The 12,306-nt window shown below is 47.3% G+C and overlaps 1 protein-coding gene across 2 annotated transcripts; it reads left to right on the top strand.

The window, feature by feature from the left end:
• The first annotated feature begins 2,214 nt into the window (after positions 1 to 2,214).
• On the top strand, positions 2,215 to 11,837 carry SLC46A1 (solute carrier family 46 member 1). 2 transcript variants are annotated; one of them, XM_044676268.1, is made up of 5 exons: positions 2,215 to 2,572; positions 7,009 to 7,861; positions 8,812 to 8,895; positions 9,653 to 9,809; positions 11,115 to 11,837. In XM_044676268.1, exons 1-5 carry the CDS (start codon positions 2,315 to 2,317, stop codon positions 11,164 to 11,166), a joined length of 1,404 nt encoding a protein of 467 aa, XP_044532203.1. In that variant the 5' UTR covers positions 2,215 to 2,314; the 3' UTR covers positions 11,167 to 11,837. The 2 variants fall into 2 exon arrangements, with proteins under 2 accessions (XP_044532203.1, XP_044532204.1); XM_044676269.1 differs by lacking the exon at positions 8,812 to 8,895.
• The last annotated feature ends 469 nt before the right edge of the window (positions 11,838 to 12,306 follow it).

Here is a 12,306-nt window from a genome sequence, read left to right as displayed (position 1 = left end):
ACAGGGAAAGGAAGTTGTTCAAGGTCACATAGAACAGTCAGTGGCTAAGCAAGGAGGACCCCAGATCATGTGACTGCCACTTAAGTACCCTTTCTAGATGTTTTGATGCAGTTTCTATCTTTCTTTTTTTAATCCTTACTTTCCATCTTAGAATTAATACTATGTATTGGTTCCAGGGTAGAAAAGCTGTAAGAATTGGACAATGTGGGTTAAATGTCTTGCCCAGGATCACAGAGCTAGGAAGTGTCTGAGACCAGATTTGGACCCAGAACCTCCTGTCTGTAGGCCTGGCTTTCCATCCTCTGAGCCATGCAGCTGCCCCCTCAATGCTGTCTTTTTGAGAGGATTCTCTGAGTGGTTCCAGCTTTCCCTGCTACTAAGCCGCCATCTTGGCTCCACCCCCAATGCTGTCTCTTTGAGAAAGCATTTTCTATATATTATCTCATTCCGTTCTCATACCAACCCTGCTATTATCTCCATTTTAGAAAGGAAGAAACTAAGGCAGTGAGAGAGTGACACATGTCTGAAGGGAGATTTGAACTCAGGATAGCTAGGTGGCAAAGAGAATGGTTTCAGGTCTAGAGGCTGGAGGACTCACTTATCTTTCTAAAATCTGGCCTCAGGCACTTACTAGCTATGTGACCCTGGGCAAGTCACTTAACTCTGCCTCAGTTTCCTCATCTGTCAAATGAGTTGGAGAAGGAAATGGTAAACCACTACAGTGTCTTTGCAAAGAAAATCCTAAAAGGGGGGGGGGGGGCAGCTGGGTAGCTCAGTGGATTGAGAGTCAGGCCAAGAGACAGGAGGTCCTAGGTTCAGATCTGACCTCAGACACTTCCCAGCTGTGTGACCCTGGGCAAGTCACTTGACCCCCATTGCCTACCCTTACCACTCTTCTGCCTTGAAGCCAATACACAGTATTGACTCCAAGATGGAAGGTAAGGGTTTAAAAAAAGAAAAGAAAATCCTAAATGGGGTCCCAAAGAGTTGGAAACAACTGAACAAAACAAGAACCTCCTGACTCAAGGGTCTAAGTAGTGAGCTGATAGATCTTACTCAGAATTCTCCCATTTCCTGTAGCTTTGACATTTCTATGCTTCCCAGCTGCTTCAGTGATTACAAGATCATAGTTTTGGAGCTGGAAGGGACTTCAGACTTTATCTAGTCCAACTCCTTCATTTTACAGATGAGGAAATCCAGGTCCAGAGAGGTTAAGACTCCTGCCTTCCACCACATAGGTATTAAACATCAAGGGTAAAATTTAAATCCTTAGATTCCAGTCTGATTTTTTTTCTTTCCCTTCGGAAGGCTTCTTTCTCAATCTTTAATGTATTTTTAAGATCAAAATCCCATGGGGGAAGTTGGAAGGGGTGTGGGTTAGGGATAACCTCCCCACCACCAAAATGAGAAGAGAACATAAGATGAACCAGAAGGAATCCCAGGCAAGGGGCAGCTTTGAAATTTTTTGTTAAATTGTTGAATTCATTTTATACTATTAAAAAATCAGTCTGAAGTTTCATATACAATTCTCACTTAATTTACAAGGCACATGGAAATGCTTTTTTTTTTTTAGTTCAGAATTTTAAAAGGTGAAAAAATGAAGTGGGAATCTAGATCCAGAGTTGGAAGTTATTCCTTATTTATTTTTTTATTTTTAACCCTTATCTTCCTTCTTAGAATGGGATACTTTTCTGGTTCTAAGGCAGAAGAGCGATAAGGAGCGACTTGCTCAGGTTCCCAGTTAGGAAGTATCTGAGGCTACATTTGAACCCAGGCCTCCCGTCTCCAGGTCTGGATCTCTATCCCTGTCCATGAAGGAACAGGGCAACAAGATTAAGTGATCTGCCCAGGGTTGCAGGGCTAGGAAGTGTCTGAGGCCGGATTTGACCTCAGGTCTTCCTAGCTGCTCTTCTTCTTTAGCAGATAAGGAAACTGAGGCCCGAAGAGAGGTAATGACTGATCTTAGGATCACACAGGCAATAAGTGGCAGGGGCAGGATTCGCATCTGCGCTCTGGGTCTTCTAGAGCTCTTAGGGTTATTCTGCACTGTGGGCAGGCAAACTGCACAGCTTTCCTGGGCTCGCTTCTTATCCACTAAGTGGTGCGAAAAATACGACTTCTCTCAGAGCTCTGTAGAGAAGGGGCGGGGTGGAGGTAGGGGTCTGGCGGGCCCCGCCCCCAGAGACATGCGCACAGCCGCGCGGGCCTGGGGCTTTAAGGGGACTGGACGCGCGACTCACTCTTCTCGCGGTGCCCGAGCTCGCGCACCACAGTCTCCACCGTCTCGAAGGAGCAGCGCGGGCCCGCGAGAATCATGGACGCGCCGAGCCCCGGAGAGCCCGGGGCGCTCGACCCCGCGGAGGAGCCCACAAGGAGTGGGATCGCGAGCCGGACCCGAGCCTGGCGGGGCTTTGGTCCCGTGGAGCCGATCGTCTTCTTGGCCAGCTTCTCCTTGGTGCTGCAGGGACCGCTCACCACCCAATACCTGTGGCACCGCCTGGGCGCAGAAGTGGGCTACAACGGCACTAGTCGGGGGGGCGGCTGCAACCACACCTCGGACCCCAAGCAGCAGGTACCCGAGGGCTGAGGGCGTGGGGTAGCTGGGTAACCCAGGGGCGGGACCAAAGCTTGAAAAGGTAGGTTGAGGGCGGGGTCTAAGCTGGTGATTGGTTGAAAGGGGAACGCGCTCTATGGAGGGAGGCGGGGTCTGAGCAGGAAAGTGACAGAGGGCGGGGTCTGAGAGGGATAACCCTGAAGGAGAGAAAGGAGTTATTCTGGGGGGCTAGGATTGAGCCTGGATATCGACCAAGGGTCGGGGCCTGATCCCGGAGTCAATCAGTCGATGAATAAACATTTATTAAGGGCCTACTATATGCTAGGCACTATGTTAAACTCTAGGGATTAAAATTAGCAAAAAATAATCACTGCCCGTAAGAGGCTCACAGTGGAATGGAGAAGACAACATATAAACACACTATGATAGGAAATAACAGAGAGAAGGCACTAAATTAAGGATTGGGAAAGCTTACTCTAGAAGATAGGACTTTAGTTGAGGCTTGAAGCAAGCTAGAAGAACACTCCAGGCACAGAAAATCAGAGAAAATGCTCACGGCCAAGAGATGGAATATCTTAAACTAGCAATAGCAAGGAAGCCAGTGTTACTGGATGGAAGAGTAAGGGATGGAGAAGGTGTTAAGACACCCCACTCCCTCCACCTTACTAGTGTTCTTACACCAAAGTAGGGGGGTAATTGATCTGAAGAAGAACCTAGATTTGGCCAACTGTGGAAGGGTGTAGTTTTGAGAAAAGTCATCAGAAGAGAAACTTGAGAAAGAATGGTGGGAGTAGTCTTAGAAGGGGCTGGGAGATGAGTCTGAACCAGTCTAAGTTTTCTGTGAGACATGGAGTCTTGAAGAGAGTTTTTTGTTTTTAATTTTTAGAAAAAATTTCCATGGTTACATAATTCATGTTTTTACTTTACCCTTCACCCCCTTCACCCCTCTCCCCCCTTCCCCTCCCTAGCTAACTTGCATTTCCACTGGTTTTAACATGTGTGGTCAGTCAAGACTTATTTACATATTATTGATAGTTATATTGGTGTGGTCTTTTTGGGTCTACATCCCCAATCATGTCCTCATCAACCCAAATGTCCAAGCAGTTGTTTTTCTTCTGTGTTTCCACTCCTGTAGTTCTTCCTCTGAATGTGGATAGTGTTCTTTTCCATAAATCCCTCAGAATTGTCCTGGGTCATTGCATTGCTGCTAGTACAGACATCCATTACATTCTATTTTACCACAATGTATCAGTCTCTGTGTACAGTGTTCTTCTGGTTCTGCTCCTTTCACTCTGCATCAATTCCTGGAGGTCTTTCCAGTTCACATGGATTTCCTCCAGTTTATTATTCCTTTGAGCACAATAGTATTCCATCACCAACATATACCACAATTTGTTCAGGCATTCCCCCATTGAAGGCATACCCTTGCTTTCCAGTTTTTTGCCACCACAAAGAAAGCAGCTATGTGATTAGGGACTGAGCCTGAGGGGAAAGAATGACTTAGTGGGTGTGGTTAGAGGGAAGAATCTGGGTTTAGAGCTACAGAAATACTGTGAAGAGTCTTCTAGGTTCAAATTCAGAACTGGAAGGTCCCTTAAGGCCATCTACTCTAACCATCTCATTTTACAATTAAAAAAACTAAGGGGCAGCTGGGTGGCTCAGTGGATTGAGAGCCAGGCCTAGAGACTGGAGGTCCTAGGTTCAAGTCCGGCCTTGGACACTTCCAGCTGTGTGACCTTGGGCAAGTCACTTGACCCCTATTTGCCCACCCTTACCACTCCTAGGCCAAGGACGGTGGACCCGGATGAAAAAGGAGGAGGGTTGGGCGTGGGGCTAGCAACCCCACCCTGTAAAAACTACATCTGCTAAAGAAACTGCCCCCTTAAGTAGGGGCAGCTGGGCTAGCTCAGTGGATTGAGAGCCAGGCCTAGAGACGAAAGGTCCTAGGTTCAAATCCGGACTCAGACACTTCCCAGCTGGGTGACCCTGAGCGACAGTGTGACCCACTGCCTACAGGTTGTGGCCCTATGCTCCTAGAATGGAGTCCCAGGATTAAAAAAAAAAAAAAAAAAAAAAAAAAAAAAAAAAAAAAGGCCCAGAGAGAGATAAGGTGACTTAACCTTAGCCAAGTAGCAAGTAAATGACTACCACTTGAATCCCTATTCTCCGACTCCAAACCCCTTGTGCTTTCCATTGTACTATGTGGCTGTATTTAGAGTCAGGAGACCTGGATTCTGATCCTGCCTTTGATGCTTACTAGTTATTTGACCATGGGCAAATGTCTTCATATCTTTGAACCTTTTACCTTTTCCTTATTTGTAAAATGAAGTTGATAGAACTAATAAGAATCTGGAAAGAAGGTCTGCTTTGAACTCCTAACTGTGTGACCTTGAGCAAGTTCCTTTTCTGGACAACATTTTCAGTGACAGAATTTGAGAGTTAAAAGGTACCTCCCTAACTTAGCAGCCATCTGGTCCAACCCACATCTAGAAATGACTCTCCCCTATGATATAAGCAACAAATGGTCATCTGAGCTCTGCTGTAATTATAATAATAAGTAACATTTGTATAGCATTTTGATTCACACAATTACCCTAGGAGGTAGGAACTATTATTATGGACATTTTACAGTTGAGGAAACTGAGGCAAACAGAGATTAAATGACTTGTCCATGGTCACATAGCTAGTAAATGCCTGAGGCTGAATTTGAACCCATTTCCTTGACTCCCAACACATATTCACTGAATCTCCTAGCTGCCCCTCTATGTATATTCTTCCTTTTAAAAAAAATCTTTTACCTTCCATCTCAGAATTAATATTGTATATTGGTTCTAAGGCAGAAGAGTGGTAGGGGCTAGGCAATGGGGTCTAAGTGACTTGCTTAGGGTCACACAGCTAGGAAGTATCTGAGACCAGATCTGAACCCAGGACCTCCTATCTCTGGGCGGGGCTCTCAATCCACTGAGCCACTTAGCTGCCCCCAGCAAGATCATTTTTAAGCTGTGGTCCATAGAACTGTACACATTACTCCATATCTGGTCTGATTAGAGCAGGGTTCAGAAGGACTTCTATGTTCTTATTCCTGGAAGCTCTGCCAGGGAAACATGGCATAGTAGAGAGGACTCAGGACCTGGATTTGAATCCCATTTTTTACAGTTACTATTTGAGTGACTTTGATCTATTTATAACTTTACTTCTGGTCCTTATTTACTCATCTGTAAAATGAAGAGGTTGGATTCAGTGACCCTAAAGGTACCTTTCAGGTTTTAGATCAGGGAATTTATAATCTTAATGGAACCCAAGATCAGATTCATTTTCAGATGTTACATTATACTTTTTACTTAATTTTATATTGTGATCCACTGTAGCCCTCAGATTTTTTTTTCCAGACCAACTTCTGTTTATCTGTACTTGTGTGGGATGTGATCAAGATTGGGGTCTAAGTTAAGGGAATTACTAGAGGGAAATCATCATTGGAATACCTTTTTTTTTTTTAAACCTGTAATTTTTGTCTTAGACTCAATATTGAGTATCAGTTCCAAGGCAGAAGAGCAGTAAGGGCTAGGCAAAGAGGAGTTAAGTGATGTGCTCAGGGTCACACAGCTAGGAAGTATGTTGAGGCTAGAGTTGAACCTATGGGCCTCCAGTCTCCAGACCTGACTCACTATCCACTGAGCTCCCTAGCTGCCCTACATTCAAATGACTCTTGGGAGTTCTGGCCACTGGGCATGGGTGGGTAGTTGATTGGGTGAGGGGTCTACAGAAGTTCAGGGTTGGGGCAAATACTTTTTTTTTAATTTTTTTTTTAAACCCTTAACTTCTGTGTATTGACTTATAGGTGGAAGAGTGGTAAGGGTAGGCAATGGGGGTCAAGTGACTTGCCCAGGGTCACACAGCTGGGAAGTGTCTGGGGCCGGATTTGAACCTAGGACCTCCTGTCTCTAGGTCTGGCTCTCAATCCACTGAGCTACCCAGCTGCCCCCTGGGGCAAATACTTTTTGAGGAGTATGTCTTGGGGTGGGGGCTAGGAAGAAGGGGCTCAGAGGCAGAGCCATGGTAGGACAAGCTTTGGAGCTGAGGTTTGAAGGGTGTCAGTTATATAACGTAGGGAGATAGGGAACAGCTAAAAGGAGGATTGGGGAGGGAGTCCTTGCTTCTCTCCCCCTCTTGAGGTCTCCTTGCTTCCTTTTTCTACCTGTATGATCCCAGGTAAGTCACTTTTCCTATCTGGACCTCAATTTCTTCCTCTATAAAATGGAGGAATGGGCCAGGTGATCTATGAAGGGCCTTCCCACCCTCCAGCTGATAAACCTCTCCCTCCCTGCACCCTATTGATTCCTTCTTAACTGGGAAGCTTTCACCCACTGATCTTTGCTGCCTTCGGCCTCCTGGGTAGGTGTATTTGGGGTAGGAGTGATGTGGTCCCTGGACTGAGGGAGCCTGTGTCTGTGCAGGAAGTGGAGACACTGACCTCCCACTGGAGTCTCTACAGCAATCTGAGTGGCTTCTTCGTGGGGCTCTTCTCGGCCACCTTGCTGGGCCCATGGAGTGACTCTGTTGGAAGACGCCCGCTGCTGGTGCTGGCCTCTACTGGCCTTCTCCTTCAGGTCATTGTGAACATCATCGTTGTATCCTTGGACCTCCACGTGGGCTACCTCGTCCTGGGCCGCGTGCTCTGCGCCTTCCTAGGGGACTACAACTCCCTGCTGGCCTCCGGCTTCGCCTCTGTGGCCGACGTCAGCACCACCAGCACTCGGACCTTACGCATGGCCGTGATGGAGGCCTGCCTCGGGATATCCGGCATGTTGGCCGGCATCTTGGGGGGCCACTGGATCAAGGCTCAGGGCTACCAGAACCCCTTCTGGCTGGCGCTGGCCACACTGATCACCGCCACACTCTACGCAGCCTTTGTGTACCGAGAGTCGGTACTGGATCCGCAGAGGGCGCCCCTCTTCACTCTCCGGCACTACCGGTCCGTGTTCCAGCTCTTCGCAGCCCCTGCCCCGGGGAAATCCAGGAAGCACTTGGCTCTCTACCTGCTGGCTCTCTTCCTGGTGCTCACCGTTCATTATGGAACCTGGGACATCATCGTGCTGTACGAGCTCAGCTGGCCCCTGTGCTGGGGCTCCAATCTGATCGGCTACGGCTCAGCGGCCCAGCATCTGTCCTACCTGGTCAGCCTGGCACAGGTGTGGCTCTTCCAGCTTTGCCTCAGGGACAGCTGGATGGCGGAGGTCAGCCTCGCCTTCAATGTTGTGGGGCTGCTGGTGTTTTCTGTGGCCAAGACGACGGCGCTGATGTTTATAGGTGAGCCCATTTGGACCGCTGGGGCTCCCTCGGGCTGGGGGGCTCACCGCTGTGCCCCTGTCGTCTTCGGTGTCCTGCCCCATCCTTTCAGCGCCTCCACCAAGAGAACTTGTGCAGTTTATTGGCCAGTATTTAGAGGTCCTGTATATAGAGAGGAGAGCATGGAGTGATGAGAAAACTCCTGGGAATGAGCAGAGGGAGGAGAGGGACCAGATCTGTATTGCTCTAGGGAAGTTCTGAGGGAGGAAACTCCTGGTCACTTCAGTTATGTCTGACTCTTGGTGACCCTATTTGGGATTTCTTGGCAGTTGTCCTGGAGTGGTCTGCCATTTCCTTTTCTAGCTCATTTGACAGATGAGGAAACCGAGGCAAACAAAGTGAAGTAACTGGTCCAGGGCCACACCATTAAGATCCTAGAGTGGTTTGCCATTTCCTTTTCCAGCTCATTTGACAGAAAAGGAAATGAAGATCAATAGGGTTAAGTGATTTGCCCAGGTCACACAGCTCTACCCACTGTACCACTTTGCTGCCTCATCATTGGCAAGTAGAAACACTTTATCAATAACTTTTACTCTACAGGAGTTGTCTAGAGTACAGAGAAGAAGGTGTATGAAGACTTACTTAGGATCACACAGCCAGAATGGATCAGAGGGAAGACTTGAACCCAGGGCTTCCAGGATGGTTCACCTTCCTGTCTATATATATATATATATTTTTTTTTTTTAACTCTCACCTTCCATCTTAGAATTGCTACTTTGTATTGGTTCCAAGGCAAGGGCTAGGCAATGAGAATTAAGTGACTTGTCCAGGGTCACCCAGCAAGGAAGTCTCTGAGCCAGTTTTGAACCCAGGATGTCCCTTCTCTGGACTTGTCCCCCGACCTCAGTCTTCATGCTGGATGTGTGGAAGCGAGGCTGCCATTCACTGATGAAATGTTCATTTCCCCGCAGGGTATGGGATCCTCTCTTTCTCGCTGGTGATTACCCCAGTGATCCGAGCCAAGCTCTCCAAGCTGGTGGACAAATCTGAACAGGGTAAGTGGGCTGTCCTCGTCCTGGCTCTGTTGGCCCAGGAGCCAGCTGGGAGCTGGATAGAGGCTCTGCCTATCCCCTCCCACAGCAATAGGAAATCAGAGCCTAGAATAGAGGTTCTTGGCTTGGGGGGCCGTGGATAGACTTCAGGGAGAGAGAAAACAACATTTCTCTTTTCACTAAGTAAGCTTTCACCAATCTTTTTGAATCTGTATTTGATTTTATGTATTTACAAATGAGAACGGGTCCTGGGCTTCACCAGACTGTCCCAGGGGTCCATGACAAGGAGAGATGAACCCAGCATTGAAAGGGCTTGTTATTCTCCTCTGCTCTGTCTGGTGATCCATTCCTGGTTCTGAATTCAAGAGAAGGCCTGGTTTCTGCTCCCTCTTTGTGCCTGGGGGCAAGTTGCTTCTCTGGCTTCCTCATTCTCCAAGCTCTAGTGGAAAGGGGACAGCCAGGTGCCTCTTCTGACTATGCACAGTATTGATTCTAAGAAGGAAGTTGTTGAGGGTTATTTACAAATGAAAAAGAGTGGTTAGAAAAGCTCACATTTTAGCTTGACAAAGAAGACTCCAAAGCAGAGCTGACCAGTAAGAGAATGGGCCGCCCCCAAGGGGAGCGAGCGCCCTGCTGCTGGAAGGGTTCAATAGAAGCTAGGAGTCCATCTGGCAGGAATATCATAGAAAGAATTCTTATATGAGACATCCCCCTCTAAGAGTCTGAGAGGCTCTAATTCTTCTCCTTCCTTCTCCTCCAGGTGCTCTGTTCTCGTGCATTGCCTGTGTGAGTGGAATCGCCATGATGTCAGCCACAGGAGTCTTCAATTCCCTCTATCCAGCCACACTGAACTTCATGAAGGGCTTCCCCTTCCTTCTGGGAGCTTTCATTCTTCTCATCCCAGCCATTCTGATTGGGTAAAGCAGTTTTCCCAGTAGTGTACCCATTCTGTGGATTTGACTGGTGTCAAGGGACCCCAGCTCCATCATCTCAGCTGGGATAGGAAATCTACATGGCATTAATCCGTCAAACCAGAGTCCCTTTGGGCTAAAAACAAAGCAATACCAAAACCAGCCAGTTATTAGATAATTATACTTTTCATTTCCTATCCTGAGATTAGACCACTGGCCAGAATCAGTGTTTTCCTACCACAGGGCCTCTCTGAGGTCCCAGAGCACTGGACTGTCAGTCAAGAGGACTTGAGTTTAAATCCTCCCTAGGCAAGTTACTTTCTCTCTTTGGGCCTGTAAAATGGGGTACCTTGATGGCTTCATCTGAATGTTTGATCCTGTAATCTAGACTTTCCTCCAGCCTCCTTCTTTCTCTAGCTCTGCCAAAGAGGCAATAGGACTAGGATTTGGACCCCCTTATCTGACAATTCTGGAATTTTTACCCAAATTATAGTTGTACCTATTGTGATTTTCTAATTCAAAATTGCTTTAAGCTCTGGTACCTCTCTGTCGTTACAGAATTTTCTGCTAGAGGAGGTCACCTCTTCCCTGGCCAGTTTGGGCTATATAGTTCTCTTCTCTTGGCTCTACTTATTTTGCTTTTCATAATTTCATGTAGGTCTTTCTATTTTTTTTTAACCCTAACTAAGTATTGGTTCCAAGACAGAAGTGACTTGCCCAGGGTCACACATCTAGGACATATTTAAGGTCCAATTTGAATGCAGGACCTCCCATCTGTAGGCATGGTTCTGTATCCATTGAGCCACCCAGCTACCCCTCTTTCCAGCTCATCATTTATGACAGGACAGTCGTATTCCATCACAGTCATGCCACAGCTGGTTCGGCCATTCCTCAGTTGATGGGCATTCCCTCCATTCGCAGTTCTTTGCCAGGTTTATCTCAAGCTTGGCTTTCTTCCCCTCCTCTCTCCCTCACCAGCTACTCCCCTTTGACAGCTAGATGGGCATCCAGAAGACCTCCGCTGGAATTCCAGGGATTCAGAGGCTTGAAACTCCCTTTTTGCTAACTCTGTTGACTTTGAGCAGCCTGACTTCATTAACTCCCTTCCCTGCCACTTTTGGCCGTCTGACCCCCAAGCCCTGTTTTCCAAAGTCCCAGCCGTGGTCTTTCAAGCCTAGCTCAGTGCCAGTGTGGCGCTTGTCCCGAAGGGGTGGCCCTTAGACAGGGCAGCCCCAGCGTTGCGTAACTTCTCACCGAGGGTGGTTCGGGTTGTCCCAATCAGGCCTGAACCACTTCCTTCTCTTTCCACAGGCTGCTGGAAAAATCTGACCCTCGACCTGAATACCAGAAATCATTTCACTGAAGCCCCCTGACCCACCCTTTGGGGCGAGCAGGAGAACCTCTGATCGCTGCTTCAGCAAACGAGAGCAGAGGGCCCCACGCTGCTTGGCAGCCAGAGAGGTGTGGACTTCTACCCCAGATCGGGGCTTTTACCCAAGCTCTCTCTGTTCTCAGAGGGGAGCAGCTAAACTAGTTGGTTAGGTTCCGTCAGAGTGACCTCCAGCGGCATTGTGGGGGAAAAATACTCCTTTTTAGCAAAATTGGAAATATTGAGCAATATCATTTCTTTGATCATGAAATTCTCTCCAGGCTGCCTCTTTAGGGAAGTGGCTACAACAAAAGCCTTTCTTTTGGACATGGAGCAAGATCTCAGCCATCTTTATCCCTGCAAAGATAAGACTCACCCCAGGGAAGTGCCTTTGGTGCCACTGAAAGAAGAGGCCCTCTTCCATTCTGAAAAGGGAGCAGGCCAAAAATTCCAACAATTCTGGAATTTTTACACCAACTATATTTGTACCTCCTGTGATTTTTTTTCTACTTCAAGATTGCTTTAAATGTTACCTGAAATCATTTGGGGGTAGAGATGTGTCAGAGGGTACGGGAGACTATGCCAGTTTGAACATCTTTCTCTCCTAGCAAGAAATGTTTGGATGTGAGATTAAGGTTAGATTAAATAAAATTTTTCTAACAGAATTGAGGCTGGCATGTAAGAGTTGAGCAATGAACACTTTCTCTCTTTCCCTGACCTCCTCTCGTTTTTGTTTTTGTTTTTGTTTTTTTAAACCCTCACCTTCTGTCTTGGAATCAATACTGTATATTGGTTTCAAGGCAGAAGAGTGGTAAGGGCTGGGCAATGGGGGTTAAGTGACTTGCCCAGGGTCATGCAGCTGGGAAATGTCTGAGGTCATATTCGAACATAGGACCTCCCATCTCTAGGTCTGGCTCTCAGTCCACTGAGGCACCCAGCTGCCCCCATCATAATTGCATGATGAGAGAAAGAACACCATACATTGATCCTTGGAATATTTTTTTAACCCCTTACCTTCCGTTTTAGAACCAATATTGTGTATTGGTTCCAAGACAGAGTAGTGAGAGCAAGGCAATAAGGGTTAAGTGACTTGCCCAAGAGTCCCACAACTAGGAAGTGTCTGAGGTCAGATTT

The sequence above is a fragment of the Gracilinanus agilis genome, chromosome 4 (assembly GCF_016433145.1).
Source record: "Gracilinanus agilis isolate LMUSP501 chromosome 4, AgileGrace, whole genome shotgun sequence".
In the NCBI taxonomy this organism is placed as follows: domain Eukaryota; kingdom Metazoa; phylum Chordata; class Mammalia; order Didelphimorphia; family Didelphidae; genus Gracilinanus; species Gracilinanus agilis.
This window is presented reverse-complemented; position numbering and strand designations above follow the sequence as displayed.

Bases quoted from the DNA above. Each gene is read 5' to 3' on its own strand.
- SLC46A1 (XM_044676268.1), top strand. From the start codon at position 2,315: ATGGACGCGCCGAGCCCCGGAGAGCCCGGGGCGCTCGACCCCGCGGAG. The intron at 7,862-8,811 runs GTGAGCCCATTT...ATTTCCCCGCAG, and splicing joins GACGGCGCTGATGTTTATAG to GGTATGGGATCCTCTCTTTC. The intron at 8,896-9,652 runs GTAAGTGGGCTG...CTTCTCCTCCAG, and splicing joins GGTGGACAAATCTGAACAGG to GTGCTCTGTTCTCGTGCATT.